The sequence below is a fragment of the Colias philodice genome, chromosome 15, assembly GCF_061535455.1.
Source record: "Colias philodice isolate Cphi_HAF_F1 chromosome 15, ilColPhil1 Martin Lab GWU primary, whole genome shotgun sequence".
NCBI classification, from domain to species: domain Eukaryota; kingdom Metazoa; phylum Arthropoda; class Insecta; order Lepidoptera; family Pieridae; genus Colias; species Colias philodice.
In genome coordinates this window covers 2,329,537-2,347,045 of record NC_143100.1, presented here as the reverse complement: position 1 = coordinate 2,347,045, position 17,509 = coordinate 2,329,537, and the positions used below count along the sequence as shown (strand labels likewise).

Below are 17,509 nucleotides of genomic sequence, written 5' to 3'. Positions count from 1 at the left end.
ATCAAACATACAATAATTTCACTATACTTCTTGAAGAGCTTTTGAGTCAACAAAATACACGATAGCTTAATATTCCCACGTCTAACCAATGCGATCAACTCAAAAGACTACCTCTGATCATTATTCTTCAGGTACATGCCGTTTTCCTACAAAAATTGAATACAAACCGTCATAATTGGTCGAATTATGCCGTAGCCTCGTCGCAATGAGCGCTAGGCACAGTATAATGGCCACAGTGAGAGCGGCGCCCAACACGCCGCCCACGGCCCAGTTCACCTCCCATGCTTCTTGGGCCTCTGTAACAAATTATTCTATGATACATCCTACGTACAATTAAGAAAACGAATGTGTGTATGTTTGTAGTCTATTATAATGATGACTTCTTTGTGGTATTATGGATTTTTTTCCTTTGAATGGAGTGTGAAGCTTATGTTATCTTTACACTGATAATAATTAGAGATTTTTATTTGCGAGTTATTCTTTAGGTTTAAATTTGATGTACAGAATAAGTTTCAAATAATTTTTCTGGCGTTATTAAAATTAATTTTCAATTAAAATTATGTATCACATATTATGTATCAGGGATGTATAGAAGAACACATCAAACACACTTATCATATTTGGCAAATAGTAAATAAAACTTGGTTCGTATATTAGTAGGAAATGAACATGTACTCCTGTTTTAAATCGCCCTTATAATCACCACAATTTAATATCTAGATAAAAATATAGTATCAGTATAAATTGATCTCACTTCTCACTTTCCTTAAATTCTAAACCTGCTTATCGCTACTTAATATTGACCTTCTGATATTCCATTTTATCACGTTTTACAAAATGCCGCTTAAGCCGGAAATTAAAGAGATACCGTAAGTTTTAAGCAACCTCTTCAAAGCGGCTTTCAAAAGATATTTTTGCACAAAAAAATTACCTACTAATATTTTACACGTCAGAGAGGACTTTGGAATAAGCTCGTATAATGTTAGCGGAAAGTACATTGTTAGGTCAGGACTGTGGATATTCGCGCGAATATAGCTTCATTTTTTAGTCCTGTTGGAAGTTGTACTTGCGACTTAATAGTTGTGAATTTAATTGTTAAATACTTAATTATATAATAAAGATACAGAAACGTATAATATTATTTTATTGATTTTGTCAAAATGGTAGTAAATATTAAATCGAGTTCGCACAGATATAAGTCTAACAAGTGTGACAAAATGTTTACGAATACCATTTAAATCACTGTCCCATAAGTTTTAGGATAGCATCTAAACAAATACAACCCTTTCCTTTATTAAAGTTTGTTGAAAGGTTATAAATTATAATGTACATAATCGCTTGATAGTATCTCATTTCGGTATCATTGACTGAAAGGCTTAAATTAACGAACAAGCTTAAACTTCACATGTAAAGGCATTGGGATTAATTTACCAGTAAGTTAAGAACGGGTTAACTCAATAATGACGTGATTAGTAATAATAATTAACACAGGATCGTCATCATTAGTCACTGTCAAATTAATATGGATAAGATGGCTTGTTGCCAACGATAAGATAATTTGTGAATTGATTTATTATGCTAGTCGAAAAATGGTAATTTTAATTCAGACTTTACATGCCAGACTTTGGAAGAGTGCTATAACATGATTGATATCTTATAAGTTTTGCAAAGCCTTTAATAAATTATATTCTTTGTTGGATTGTATTTTATTCATATTATCATTGTACAAATTTTTATTTTCTGTTCGGTATATTTTTGTTCCACGTCATACCATAGTTTATAATAATAATATATTTACAGTAAGTGAGCATTGGGTACGAGCAGATTATATCGTCAGATTTTAAACTGATGGATCGAAAAAAACCAGAGCGATTAAACACAATAGTTTTACATGACTTACATTTGTTCTACATGATACTATGATAATATTAGTTAATACGTTTTATAATACAAAGCTACATAAGGAAATATATTTTCCTTTACTATACAATAATAACTACAATTGCTCAGGATTTATTACAATGAACTATTCCTTATTATGGTACGATTCTAATTTGAACTGATATAACGGGAGAGAACATAATGATTTCGGACATGGAAGTGTCTATCAAAAACCAACACAAAACTTTTTCTGATGTAAGACTCTGACCTTCTATTAATTCTTTTAATACAGTAAAAAATATTATATAATAACATACCTGTTCTCGGCGACAATCTAGGCGCCGTTTCCACAGTAAAGCTGACATGCTCAGAGCGGCCGCGTGCGTTCGCCGCGTAGACCACAACGCGCAAATGGCGCTTGGCGCCCAGCCGACGTAGGTTCCACACGGTGACTGCATTGGTCGAGTTTACTACTAAGCCTTCATTAGCCCACACTTCGGCTATGTATGTGCAGGAGAGGCCGCCTTCGTAACCTGCGGATATCGGTGTATTGAAATAGCGAAATAGTAATCAGATGGCTTTGTAAAATATGCCCCAATGGATGCTCAACATTTTGTTCTTTAGTAAATGAATCAAGTTTAGCAGCACGTACATAAGATAGCTTATGTGCGATTACCTTATTAAATGAAAAAAAAAAATATTTTAGTTGCCTCTCGCCAAAGTTTCTACGTTCCATTTCATCAATCAACCTTTTAACTCTATCATAACATTAAGTATTAACAATTAAAAGAGTGATCCATTCGACAGACAACATGTATTATAATAATCGAATACAACATTGAATCATCAACGTCAACGCGATTATAACACTACTCACATCTATACAAAGGTACAAAACGTTTCAAAGTGTACTTTCCAAATATATCGCATACACAAGAAGCCGGAAGCAGGAGCAGTCTAGTATTCCAAACACATGGAATACGCATTAGACAAGCGCTGTTTTCAGTCGCATATGGATAGAACGCCGCAACCGGGTGAATAATGTTTAGAAAATGGATGTGTTACGTAGCTATACCTACCTACCTAGTATACGTTTACTGTATCATAAATACGAGTGCGAATTACAAGTTGCTTGCGGTATATTTCAGTACCTGGTAGCGTTAGTTAAATAGAGTGATGCGTCCCCTTTCTTTTATTTGTTTCTTATAGTATGTGTTTCTTATTTGAAATTCAAATTGAATGAAGCAATTTCAACGTTTAAAGTAAATGTTTACAAACATAGGTATAATTCACAAATTGAAGACGTCAAAATTTGATACACTTATTCTTCATAGTATTCAGATCAAATATTTTAAGGTTTTAAAAGCACTATCACAGTTTTTCCCGTAAACATAAGTAATTTCCTACGAAACAATAATATAATATGCCTTGCTTAATAATCGATCAGGGAGCTCATGTTGCCTCACTGACCTCTGACTAAGGGATGAGATCACGGAACCGATCCGTCAAGGTATACCAAATTAACACGACAAATCCAGCAAATCATCTATCAAATTAAACACAACACAATTGATTGGCATCTACACGCATGACGAATTTTATTGTCCGGTTAATGTGGTCGTCCAAGAGTATCATGTTACTTTAATTAATATTCACGTTGTAATGCCCGGGTCGTCGTTACCCTAAATCTAATTTAGTGAGGTCAATTTGATTGAAATGAGAAGTATAATGCTTAATTTATGTAAAAAAAAAGATACTAGCTACGCGGAAAAGTTTATTAACTTTATTGAGCTATATCAATAACTACTAGTTGAATTATAAAAGACGCCATGACCAATATTGGAGCATCAATGAAACATTTTACACATCCTAAATAAACGCGGGTACAACAAAATAAGAATGTTCTCTCTATATTGGAAAAATTGATGACGTCAATACCCATAAGCCATAAAGCAGTATTCTCCTATAATAATTATGTAGATAATTAATGACCTAATTGAGTATTTGAATAAAAAAAAATTATTGATTTTTTTTATGTATTTTGAAACTTTACTATTAATAATATTGATATTTAATGCAAATAACTTCAAAAAAATTGTTTTCCGTTAATTATAAGCAATTAAAAATTGATGAAATTTAAGTTAGAATCACGTGACTAAAAACGCGCCATGACTGGTCACCACAGCTGTTGTGACGTCATAATGTTATAGCTATTATTAATTACTGCAGTACATAGCGTTTACATACGATTTGTTAGTTGGTTCCGAATTAGTTAGTTAGTTACGAATAATATTCTTGATGTTGATATATTTATGATCACCGATTTTTGTCAGGAGTTACCTTTGTAGTATTCGTACATAATGGTACAAAACGATAACTTTTGAGGTTCGCCATTTTTAATATAAATTTAAATAATATAATTAACAATTAATATAATTAATATGTAATTTAATAATGACAACAAAATTAAATAGATCAAAACACTGTATTTATTACAAACACGCTTTTATTAGCTTCACCTGTATGTTTGTATGTAACCGACTCCTTTCGAAGTTTCGACTCGATTTTGACCCACTTAAAACCGACCGATTTTGTTCAAATTTTGAACACTTATCAAGATCTGATGACAATACAATAATATCATAAATTTATCCTGATAAGGATCGCCAGGATCAGCTTAAAACATATGTTTGTATGTAACCAATTCTCCTTTCGATTCGATTTAGACCCACTATAAACCGACGGATTTAATTTAAATTTTGTATACTTATAAAAACCCGGTAACAATACAATAATTTCATGAATTTATCTTTTTATCCTGTTTAGTTTTTCAAACTATATTTAATTTTCTATCAACTGCAATGAGTGAAAACTAACATTGTGACGTCACACGCGATCGGGTGACGCTTCGGGAGTTGTCGGCGTGTCTTCGGTACTGGATTCAAAGACTAATTTTTATTTTGAAATAACTTTTGAATTATTGCAAAAAAAATAAAAATAAAAACAGTTTTGTTATAAAACTAATATATAATCTTTCCATTTATCACAAAAAAAAATTTCATTCAAATACTCAATTGCATAAACATACAGCATTTTTCCTATAATCATCTATATACATATTAAGGTTGGGTCGCCTAAGATCGGATGTGACATAAGATCGGATGCATGGAATAACTCGCAAACTAGGCAATATTCTCTACTGCTACCAACACTACTAGATCCGCCATTTTGTTCTGCCCCTCTCTTCACTCTGCGGCCGGCCAGCGACCAGACGGGACGTGTACACAGGTGATTCAGCAGAAAAGGTGTATTTTGTGGCGAAAATCGTCGATCCGATCTTACCTACAAAATTTTGATGGCTCATTGTGGAGAGTACTTTCATTGAAATAATGTAATTAATTATTTTGGGGCAGAATTAGCGAATCCTCTTTCCATCTGTATACTTTGATTACGCCTAGGACGTTCACAACCCAAGATCCGATCTTCCCTCCCAATGCCGAAGATCGGACCGAAGTTTAGCTCTTGACTGCGCCTTATGCAATAATGCGCAATAATTATTAACTTTTAATATATTTAACTATCCAATGACGCTATGACTATCAGACCTTAGGTACATTATCATTATTTAGTCCTAGAACACGGAGGATAAAAGTTTGAGAAACTTAATTAGGATGAGGAGGGAAGACCGGACTAAAAAAATGCAATAAAAAAAAACTTCTTTGTCAAATTTTTTGAGGAATTTCCTGACTCAATCATTGATGCTCAATGTATGGACGTAAGTCCGGATGTTTTCCTAATGTTAACATTATTATTAAACGCATAGAAGTGAAGATACTACATAGTCCGATCTTCGGCCGAACTGTTATTTTCTTCACTATGGTAAGTCGAAAAAAGTCTGCTTTTTAGGCTCTAAATTTGCTTAGATAGATAGCATCTACGCAAACCAAAAAATTAGGGGTTAAACAATATTTTTTTGTCATCAATTTACAGTTGACCGCAACAGAAAAACGACATCGAATCATGAGAAATAAAATAAAAAATACAGTACGTATAAAATTTTCGGCATATGCGTCCGATCTTAGGCGACCCAACCTTATATGATATACACGATACAAAATTTCCACAATCTGCCAATTATTCCTACCTCAACATTACCTATACACACTACATAATTCTCCTCTAAGCTACATACCCGACAGGCACGTCAAATCCAGGGAATCATCAGTCAAATTGTACACAGTACAATTGGTCGGTGGGTCCGGTCTGGTTGCCGGGAGCAGCGTGTAGACACACGGCGATACTTGCTGGCCGGCGAGGTTGGTCGCACGACACGATAGCGTGCCGTAGTCCACGTCGGATACAGGTGTGTATTTTAGTATCGATTTGCCCTCTTTCGCGTGTACTGTGAAACGGTCCTGGGGAGGAAATGTTTTGGGTAATTGAAATATTTGGATTAATAACTATATCCTCTGAAAGAAACGCGATTTTAAAAATTAAATTTTTGATTTAATATTCGAAACTCGAAGGACCATAGAGAAACATTTGTGCTGTCGATTACTGAACAGAATTTGGGAAATCGTACTTATTGCCTACTATAGAAATGAGTAAAAAAATGAGAAATCTGCTAAAATTATAGCTGTAAAATATTTGTTCTAAAAATATAAATGAACTCAATTTTATGAAGTTTAATCTTCCGGCCGCCAGAACTTCTGTCAAGAAAACGTGCTATAACGCCGCTGTTATAAAATGCTATTAATTTCCCCACCGCGGAGCTCGGGTCAAGAATTTTGATCAAATTTTAACCGCTAAAGTTAAACATAGAAGACATAAACATTAAATTTAATCAGAAAACCTAATTTTCTTGGCATCATGTAAAAATATGAAAATATCTTGCGTTTCATCAATATTAACATAAATTCCAAACCATTATAATGAAATGCCATGCGTAGGTTGGAAGGAAAATCCATCAAAAGGAACTCATAAAGAACGCAAAGCTCACATGTTACATGATATTTATAAAATATTCAATACAAGAACTTAACATTTGAGTCAGAAATCACGAAAAATAATCCCTACTCAATATCATATACCCGTGGGTCGAATTGTAAAGAATCAAGATGTATTCCCCTAGAAACTGAAATAAACGTGTGACGCTCCAAAAAGTATTTTTTCCATTCGTCTATCCCGTATCAAAGGAGCCTTTTGAAAGAAGCGATTAAGTAATTTCATGTAAAGGATCTATTTTGACTTTTATTCCTAGATAATACGGTCGTTTTTATGTTCAAAGAACGTCGGGTTTTTGTAAACATCGCTTTGTATGCAGTGTGGCCCCGATTCCTCAATTCCTCCATATATTTGCGTAAATACAAATCAAAAGTATCCGGTGGGCTGTATAACACCCTTTCTATCTTTATAAGGGTCGTAAAATTGGGATGGACAAGTTTATTGTTCTTTTAATACCGTTAATAATACGTGTGGTGCTAATTTGTGTGACAATAAGGGACGCGATGTCAATAGAAATAAACCTTTAATATTCTTTCTACTTTGTTTATTAAGAAGTAATAAAATTAATCTCTATAGCACCATGGACCATCGTATTGTACCTAAATTACTTTTCGGAGTGTGATTAGTTTTGTTTCCTTTTTTGCTCCTAATTTTACCCATTATTTCAAAAGTTGGTAGTTTTGACGGGTTTCCTTTTAGCTCCTGCGTCAAACCAGTTATGTAATGACAGACTTGCAAATTAATTTTTCTTTTTTATAAAAAAAATATGAACAACAACAGTTATATACAATTATTATAATATAATATTATGTATGGGTATCCTAATATGTGTTATAATATTTTGGTTTATTATAATGTATTTTCTGCACAGTGATGTGACCGCCTTTTGTGATTTTATTGAATGTCACAATACCTTTATTTACTTGCTATCTAGCACAATAAAGTGGTAAATAGATAATAAAACAATCGTAATTTTTTTCACTTACCGCATCCACCTTTATCGAGCCAGCAGAATTATTCAGCGTCCATTCGAAAGTGTCTGGCGGCGGGAAGGCATCGACCAGACACTCCACGCTTGAGGGCTCCTGCAGCGCAGCGCCGATTAACTTGATCTCGCGTGTCCGACACAGTGGCCTGTCTGTGAGGAACAGATAATCAATTCTATGATTGTATTGGCCTGAGGTGAGGTGGAATGGTACGTCAGTTACAATTTAGCTGGGTTGAAATCTGTTGCAACATTTAGATAAATTCATTAAAGTAAAAGTAGTTAGTGTTACTGTCTGAGTAAAATATAATATCGTGGGTGAAATATAAATTCAGATCTTTAACTACATCTAAATAATAATAAATGTACCCAAATTGTTTTCCTATTAATTCAAGCGTAAGGCAGATCAGGAAATAAATTAAAATCAGGTTGATTTATAATATTAACAGAAGATAAAAAATATATCTGTACATAAAAAGGTGGATCAATAGAAATCCTTGGCATTTGAATAAAATAATTGAATTCTTTTGTGTTAGATATTTAAAAGATGCGGATTGAAAACTTATTAATTATTCCTCTATCTTATAAGAATTGTATATAAAAAATTAAAATAATAGTAGAAAAACCCGTGCATTAAATATGTAAAAAATGGCCAAATAATAATTTTGCCAACCCAGTCAATTCCAACAATTACTTAACCCGTGGAATACTCTGAACACCGTATCATTAGTCCCTAATAGATTAAATGATCCACATTGGGACCTCTTTGTGATCGAATCAAAGGCCTCCAACACAATGTCTGTCGTTTTCTACTGATAAGAACCTCACTGATTAGATTATTTCGTCCAATTGTTCTGACTCAATCGATTAGGGATTCTAGATGGTTGATTCATTGTTATAGTTTTGGTTGCGTATTCAAAAGCTTAGAACTCGAACATATTTTAAGCATTGTTTTTACTTATTACTGAAGTGAAACTTTTTTAGGCACGTTAGGAGCAAAATTTTAAGGTCGCGTCACGGCAATACCGTCATGGAGTAAAACGACGATTTTGATATCTTTGAACCTTGCCAAAGAAGTTTCACTTCTGACACGTGTGCTCGGCAATTTTGGAGGAAAAAGAAAATATTTTGGTGACGTATAAAAAACGTGATAAATATGATAATAACTTAACGCTGTCTACTTTTGACTGTTACTTTTGTATAAAATTAATAATGAACTAATCATTGCGGATATCAACGATGTAGCGTTCTTGATGTTATTGTCTTAAATAAGATTGTTATTAAATAAATGGTAGAGGAAATGAAACTTCCTCGTAAAGACGCAGCAGGGCGCTCAATACTCCAATTATGAATATTACCCTTTTATTTGATGACTCAGTTATTAGTAACTTTGTCATACACATTACACAGTATGTAGAAAAAATAAGATAGCGTAGGATAAAAAATAAAAAGTATTTTTGATTATCCACCCTAAATAATATTATATTCTAGAATGTGGCGACTTTACTTCTCATCTCATTCATGATAACTATCAGAACAGAATTTTACATTCGGACTTCCCTAAAAAGGTGGTAGCCAAAATTTAAAGAAGATAAAGCCTTACATTTAAAAATTTACCTACAAATATAGACAAAAAACCAAACTATTTTAAGTTCTACCCCAAAGTACATAATATAGTCCAAAATAACTTACAAACGACTTGCATCCTCAGTTGCGGGGATTTCCCGTCCCCCTCCACATTGGACGCAGTGCACGTGTATAAGCCGGCTTGATGCCGCGACACGTTCCTGAGAGCGAGGTTAGTGTTGCCGGTCAATATCACGCCGTTCGCTGGATTATGTTGTAGGAGCACACCCTGGAAGGGAGGAGAATTTTAGGCTGTTCTATAGTAATTTATAGATGTTAAATATGCTAAAATCGTAAGTATTGTTAGGGTATCATTATAATTTTTCGTAATCAATTACCGGTTCAATGTGTATAGGTGCATATACATCAAACGAACATAGAGCTAGTAGAGCAAGAGCATTCTTTCGATATAATGAATAGATGTTACATCAAATCGATTGTTATATTTAAATCTCGTAAAGTTAAATCAATTAAAGTGATTATCTCGAGTTTAAAATTAAAATAATAAAGTTAAAACTATTTCGAAATATATTTTTTGATACCTAATTAATTTTCCTTCCTCAAAAAGTAGAAAGAAATTTATTAAGTGCTACATAAAATATCTTCAAGAAATATTAACTGAAGTCTAAATTATATTCATTATTATGTAGTTGCTCTCGATATTGTTTCTTAACCGCAACCATTAAAAGCACAGTCAGAAATATTTCAGTAATTCAAGTCGCACTAAGCTCAAAGCAAAACAACATCGACGTTGAGCAAGCGAAAATATAAGTACAAAAGAATGCATTTAAATGCAAATTGGATCAACACGATTGTCCTATATAGAAAGGAATATAAAATCATAGACATTTTCTTATTGTTGTTGAATTGTTTGATTAATTTATTTTTTCGTAATACTAGCTGACACACTATTAATCTCTCATAATCTCTAATAATAAGAATAAAGGTGAAATGATTTTTATTTCGTTTTGAATATTTGTAATCCATAAACTAAAAAACATGTATACTCTACTCAACTCAATTAGAAAATTCTTTAACCACAAAAAAGCTTCAATACTGCTTAAAAAAATTATATTTATTTTATCCGGATTGACTAGCCAAGAAGTAAGAACGTTCAACTAAATATTAAATAATGATAATATACGTAATGCTTATACGTAATCAACTTTATCTTTACCGCAACTATGACCGCAACTCTGATTCTGCTCTCTTTCTCAATTATTCCTATACCTAACAATATTTTATATGGACTATATTTTCCGCGTGATATATTATGTAACGCATGTCAATCAGCCGGGAGGATGAACGCTTGATTGATTTATTAGATACAATAATTAGCTCTAATAGGCCTTGTAACAACGACATGTCCATACATTACCATATAATCGTGTAATATGTCGTGGCTATAGCTTGGGTCTTGTTTATATTAGGACACAAATTGACAGGTTAAGTACTGGAGAATTTCATGTTAGTGCGTTTTTTAAATTATAATGACGTCACATTTAGTTTTGCATATATTATTTTTCTTTATAACTGTTAAGCATCCATGAAAGTAATGGTAAGTGTATTTCGCGAATTCAAGCGTCGCCTGATAATATGAATTTTTTGAAGCAACTGATTAAATTACTACAATTTTTTACATAATGAATTCCATACCAAGGCCAAAAATAAGCTTCCTAAAATAATTTTACTTGAAGCTAATTTACACATTGTCGTCTTTGTATAAACGACTCAAAATTCAAAATAATTTATTCATTGCTTGAACACTTATGTTTCTTACAACTATGACTAGTTTCACTTTCAAGTTATTAGTTTTTTTGCAATGTTGAGCAATAAACATCCTCACATCCAATCCTGTATGTTTATAATATTCCTAGAATGTGACTGGTGATAAAATATTTATTTCCCTATTATTATTTCGCAATATATCACGTACGACACGCTACGTAGAGCTAATAATACAGGGTTTTATATCTATCATACACTGAATTATTTATTTTGTATAATATACTCACGTCCTGGTCGTATTTTATTGAGCAAATAAAAGGATTAATTTTTCGTGTCGAATAAATTGACAATGAATGCTGAATATTGACACGAATTGCAATTACTTTTTAAGTAACTGGCACCGATTCATCATTTTTATGTTCACCAGCTTTATTACGACTAGCCACTCGTCTCTGCTCCGCCCGGGTTGATCAAAAAGGATTAAATGAAGCCTATTTCATTTCTCTTTTTAGTAGAGGTACAATAAATTACTCATGCTTTGTATTAAACTATTTTTAGCCATCGTTTAAACAAAAAAAATAACCAACCAGAACACAAAAAAACTCTTATCCTATTCATCCATTAAAAGTAAGCGCTAACCACAGCTAGAAAGCGCTAGAAACTCGCAGAACAATAGCGTTCCGCGCCAAAATAACATAGAGTAAGTATATAAACAGACACGTCACTCACATTATGCTCCCACACCACTTTGTAAGCCGGCGGATTGGCGTCGACCTCGCAGCCGAAGTACACGTCGTCGCCCTCTTCTATGTCGTTGGGGTTCATTTTTGCGCCGAGATGCATCCTCGTTTCTGGCACGTCTGTTCAAATATTCAGTCTATGTCAAATTGAGTTTGTTTTTGTATTGAATCGGGAGTTTTCTATGCATATTTGATTTTAATACGCGGCAGGTGAGTGGGATTGAAGATCTGTAACTTCAGTTTGTTTAAAATAATAGCAGCCGTACAAATAAAAACTTGCTTATTCAAACCTTATGCAATGCATAGATATGATAAGAATAAATAAAGAATAAGGATGTCATAATTTCTTACAAATAAATTTGGAATAACGTCGATGTAACTATGCTCACGCTATGCAATAGGCGCGAAGCGGCAACGTCGCAATTCATTCACAAAATTATGAAAAACATTGAAATTGTCTATGGTTAAGCCTTGGTGCTGTCATTTTGCTGACGCTCGTTTGACTTCGTCGAATTCGTTGTGAAGTTTCATCATACGATGTTCTGTTTATTTATTTTTTAAATATTTATTGGAAATAATTTAAATATATCATTAAATATGCAAGCAAATGATAGATAACGCTATCCAATATCTGGAGAACAGAAGGTAAACCCACCTTGAGATAGAGAGTTGCCAAATAACTGGTACTCAAAACATACAACTCCAGGCTTAGAAGATTTATATTTTCAACGAAAGTGTATATTATTGTGATAAGTTTAGAAATAAGTTTTATGTATGTATGGTTTGGCGCATGTTGTAAATAAATAAATCATTATAAATATCAAAAGGGTTTTTCATAATTTCGAATATTTTAACATTTCATACAAAATTTTCCATTTCAATAGGTACGTAATGAAATTATTAATTTGCTCAACTTTTTCTACTTCTCGTATTACTCTCATTGCTATTATCTCAAATTTAGATTGAAAATTGCTTCTAAAACTTGTAAAACACAGCACAATGTACTAAAAGATATGTTATAACTCGGTTATGTCAGACTTATACTAGGGTGGTAGCCGTAATAAGGACGGAATAGCATTAGTATGAATACTTATTACGAAGTTATACTAGGTTACATTTATTTCGTGTTTATTTGTATGATTTTTCCTTATTCTTAGTTTATTCTTTGCATAAAATGTTATAACTCGTTTATTTGTACGGCTGTAGATGTTTACGCATTCACAAGACGATATAAAATTTCAAAATTTGGAATGTGGTCCTTAAAGTATTGATGAAATAAAGTGTTAATTTATCCCCAAAAATAATATAAAACTTAACCAGCTTCATATATAATTTTCCTCCCCTCTTATTATATTCTAAACATATTATAACATCTTCCAATAAGACGCAATATTAATTATAAGGGTAAAAACTTGTACGTTTTCATGTTCAGATACATCCGTGCTTTGATTACATATCATTTTGTGGGCTTCAACGTATCTGTTTCGTGGTTTGCGGTTGCGGTTATATTAAACTAAGCAACGATTGGAACGTCAGACTTCCAAGATCCACAAGGAGTTTGTTGCTAATGAGGTTTTATATTTATAGCAATTAATAGAAGCCTATAATTTGTATTTAATGGATTGTGGATAGTTTTACATTGTAATTGAATTGAATGCCACTTGATGGAACTGCATTTTTAAAAGTTTAGTGATAAATTTATCATTAAGTTCATTTCTAAAAGATTATAATCTACTTGACTTTGTAAAGCAGCCCCTTTTATTTTGAAACATTTAAGTTGTACACCATCGATTACCGAAAATTAAATAGAAGATTTATCTTTTAAAAAGGTTAGACAACAAGCCTTTTCTAGGTCATATAACTGGGACATTACTATTTAAAATGCTTCGTAATTTAACAAATATCTGAGCCTTTGCCTCTATCCACGATCCAACACTAGAAATAAACAGTACCAAATAATGGAAGAGTACTCACAATATATGTTAAGGGGCAATTTACTTTCAATAGTGGATCTGTTAAATTTCTCGTGCTCTGCCTTACAAGTGAGGACTTGACCGTTGTGCTCTTTGAGCGGAGTCCACTGCAGTAGAGACTGCGTCTCGTTTTTGTCTTCTAAATCCTGAAAATAAATGCATTTTAGAAATGTATATTGGGATTATGTTATTGGTCTATACTTTGAATTATTAAAACTCAAACTCATACATTTATTCATTCAACTAGACTTCCTTAGAAGCACTTTTGAATCGTCATAATAATTTAATATTTACCACGGAATATTAGTTGCTATTATTGAAATACAATTATATGTAAATAATGAAACATGCGAAATTGTCCAACCGTAACAATCGTTATTTGTAAAATAATATTGGCAACCGATTTAAATACTGATTATTAGAATATTTTATACGCTATTATTAATAGCAATTCTGGATTCATTATTTTAAATATGTGCCAAAATATATGTGGATTCAATATAGGTACTATATAAATTGATGCTAATATGATAAAGCTGAAGAGATTCGGCCTTACACTAGCCCTTCTAAAAGAAGTCTAGTTGAATAGTCTACAATAATTCCCGGCTTACGAAAGTAACAAAAGCTCTTCTAAAAAATATAGTCTTATTCCACAGTTATAAAAACCTTACCCGTTGCTTAGTAACTGAATTGAGTTGTTTCCCGCCAAGCCACCACGAAATGGTAGCTGGTGGTCTCGCGCCGGTTGACTTGCACCATAGCTCGGCTTTTCTTCCTACAGATAGCGGCTGTTCTCGAGACACTATCTCTACTGTTAGAGGCCGTACTGTGGACAAAAAGGTCAGTTTTCATACATTTAATTGAAACAGTAAAAAAGAGCATGTGTTCCGAGTACACGTGTCAGAAGTGAAACTTCTTACTTAAAATTTTACTCTCAACGCGCATAAAGAAGTTTCACGTCAAAACATATTTATCGTTTGTAAATGAATACCTACTGTTGGATAATTATTTTCTGTGTCGATATCATCCCATTAAATTTATGAATAATTTATGAACTTGCTCAGAGTCGAAAATACCTAATTTACTAAAAACATAACTTGAATGCTTAGATCATTAGAATGGCGTTATCAGCTAAATTATCAATTATCAAAACATTATCATCAAAAGCTTATTTATTTCCACACAGTTACTTGAGAACACGATCCTTTTATCCATAATCCAGCCACGTTTCCAACATTCGGTCGTACAAAAAATGTACCGTTAAATAATATCTTTAATAACAAAAATATTGAAAAACAAGCATATAATATCCTAAGGAGGAACAATATTACACGTTACGCTCCGAATTTCCCCACACTTGCCTCAAATATTTCCGTTCCCCGCTTCAAGTATATTTTGATAAAGAGTTTTATTTCGCTCGAATAAATATGCTTTAATACATAAAAGTAACAGGAACAGGCTTCTTATAGGCATTTACGTACATGTAACTGAATATTTTTCTATCTTTCCTTTGATATTGCGTTTGAAATTTCTTTTTACGGCTTTGCGATGTATTAGGCAGTAAGTAGATGGGACGGGAATGAGGATTGGACGCACCTGCGACTAACTGTCTCAGATCCATCTAGTTAGTCATGCCCTTACTGCGCACATATTGAGTATGTTTTTTGTATGTTACTTCATCACGCAAAAACTGCTGAAACGATTTTCATGATTTGGTAGACACATAGAGGGTTGGATTACCACACAGGATATTTTTTAATCCCGAAATTTTTATGGGAAAGGGAACTATAAGGCATTTCCTTTGACTACGCGGGCGAAGCTGCGGGCGAAAAGCTAGTACCTAACAAATATACCTAACGACTATATTATCTTATGAAACATTGCATAGTATAATAATGTTCATATTATGTATGTTTATAATGCCTTTATTAAATATCACCACGAGAACAACGCTTTTAAAACCAGGACACCGAGATATATACCTGTATAAGTCCCCGCTAAGTAGGCAGACTGTAAAACAAAGGCGATACTTTGCTTTGTGGACATTGTGATAATGTATAAATATAGAAGCAACACACCCACACTCGGTGCTATTTAAAATTTTACTACTTAGCCTACCTTTATTGTTTTTATGGAGGCAAAACGCCTTCATAACTACGAGTAGCCTCGGCCACGCATGAATCACGAGCTATTACAAAACAACACTATATGAAACAATTGAGGGGCGAAAGTATTACCAACGAAACAAAAGGGAACTTCATTCGCCGTCATTTTTCCAGGCAAGTATGAAACAAGTTTTATTTCTGAGAAATATATTCTGTTTAGTGAAGCGAAAACATTTCGCGCTGCGGAGTTGGGCCGCACCTGCATTCACCGCAATGCAATTTTTCCAAGTAAAACAATCATTTATACGAAACGTGATGAAAATACGCCGAGTTTAGAGTAATTTATTATTACTCCAAGTTGGGCGTTTTATTAAATTCTCTCGAGTTAATTGATTTAAGTTCATTTTTTTCCCGAAAACAACTCTGAAACTGTGGAATTTTCTTATTTATTACTTTTTACGGCTCGCGTCAAAAAGTTCAGTTGGTAATATTGAATGAGATTTCATACAACTTTTTTAATTATTAGCAAGGTCTTTGGCACGGATGGCTGAATAATATGAAATATGAAATTGTATGGCTCAGTTGGCTAGAAAGGAAATTGAAGGCGAGTGCCGATCGATCAATGAGGAGCGGTAGTTGTTTAAAATATATTTTTAAAATATTATATTTTCACGACCGCGGTATTACTCAAGATGATCAATGAGCTAATAGACGTTATTTAATGTATCGCGCTTAGCTTATTACTGTAGCGATAGGTAATTTAATGATCCTAGGTATTAGCTCGATATCTATATTAATAAATTCCATAAGATAATGATTATGTACTGGTCAGCGAGCATGCACTGGTATTGGAAATATCTCTGTATTTGATTGAAGGAATATGGCAAGTAGGTATTAATGCGGATATGTTCTAAAATCATACCCAAAAAAGGTTTTTTGCAGAGAAGGATTACCTAATTTAAATACTGAAATCGAAGTAGAAATTATTTATTAGATTAAATACTTATAATATTTATTTTCAATGGTTAAGATTCCAGAGATCAGTCGTTCTTTTGTTGTGAATATTCTTATTATAATAAATTTTAATAAAATACTTTTTCTATTTCCATTTTATCTGTTCTATAGACATAGAATAACCGATTATTTACTGAATAAAAAGTACCGTGTGCGAATTAAAACTATTTCACTGTACCGATATATTGACCTTTAAAATATATTATATTCCGTCGCTTCGTTCTCTACGAACTCATAATTAAATCATAACTGAATCAATAATTATTACTTGTACGTCAATCATTTTTCCTTTTTATAGACGTTTAATTAGATTTTTATTAATAGAGTTTTAAGCTATTGCATAGCTTCAATCGCGGGCCTTGAGCGCGGAGACCGAATCCAGAAATTGCGTAACGAAAAAACCTCACGCTCCCCATTCCGTCGGGCACGGAGGTGTGGCTTGAAGGCATAGCA

The 17,509-nt window shown here is 33.0% G+C and overlaps 1 protein-coding gene across 1 annotated transcript in view; it reads right to left on the bottom strand.

Annotated features, from left to right (window-relative positions):
• The window catches only part of LOC149482048 (kin of IRRE-like protein 2), a 176,819-nt gene that overhangs the window by 11,609 nt on the left and 147,701 nt on the right, over window positions 1-17,509 (bottom strand). Inside the window, exons 7-14 of the mRNA XM_089703743.1 lie at window positions 14,609-14,763; window positions 13,939-14,083; window positions 11,954-12,084; window positions 9,563-9,725; window positions 7,872-8,023; window positions 6,074-6,296; window positions 2,199-2,414; window positions 168-296 (exon numbers count right to left, since the gene is read on the bottom strand). Coding sequence (XP_089559869.1) covers window positions 168-296; window positions 2,199-2,414; window positions 6,074-6,296; window positions 7,872-8,023; window positions 9,563-9,725; window positions 11,954-12,084; window positions 13,939-14,083; window positions 14,609-14,763 — 1,314 coding nt within the window. The remainder of the gene's footprint in view (window positions 1-167; window positions 297-2,198; window positions 2,415-6,073; window positions 6,297-7,871; window positions 8,024-9,562; window positions 9,726-11,953; window positions 12,085-13,938; window positions 14,084-14,608; window positions 14,764-17,509) is intronic.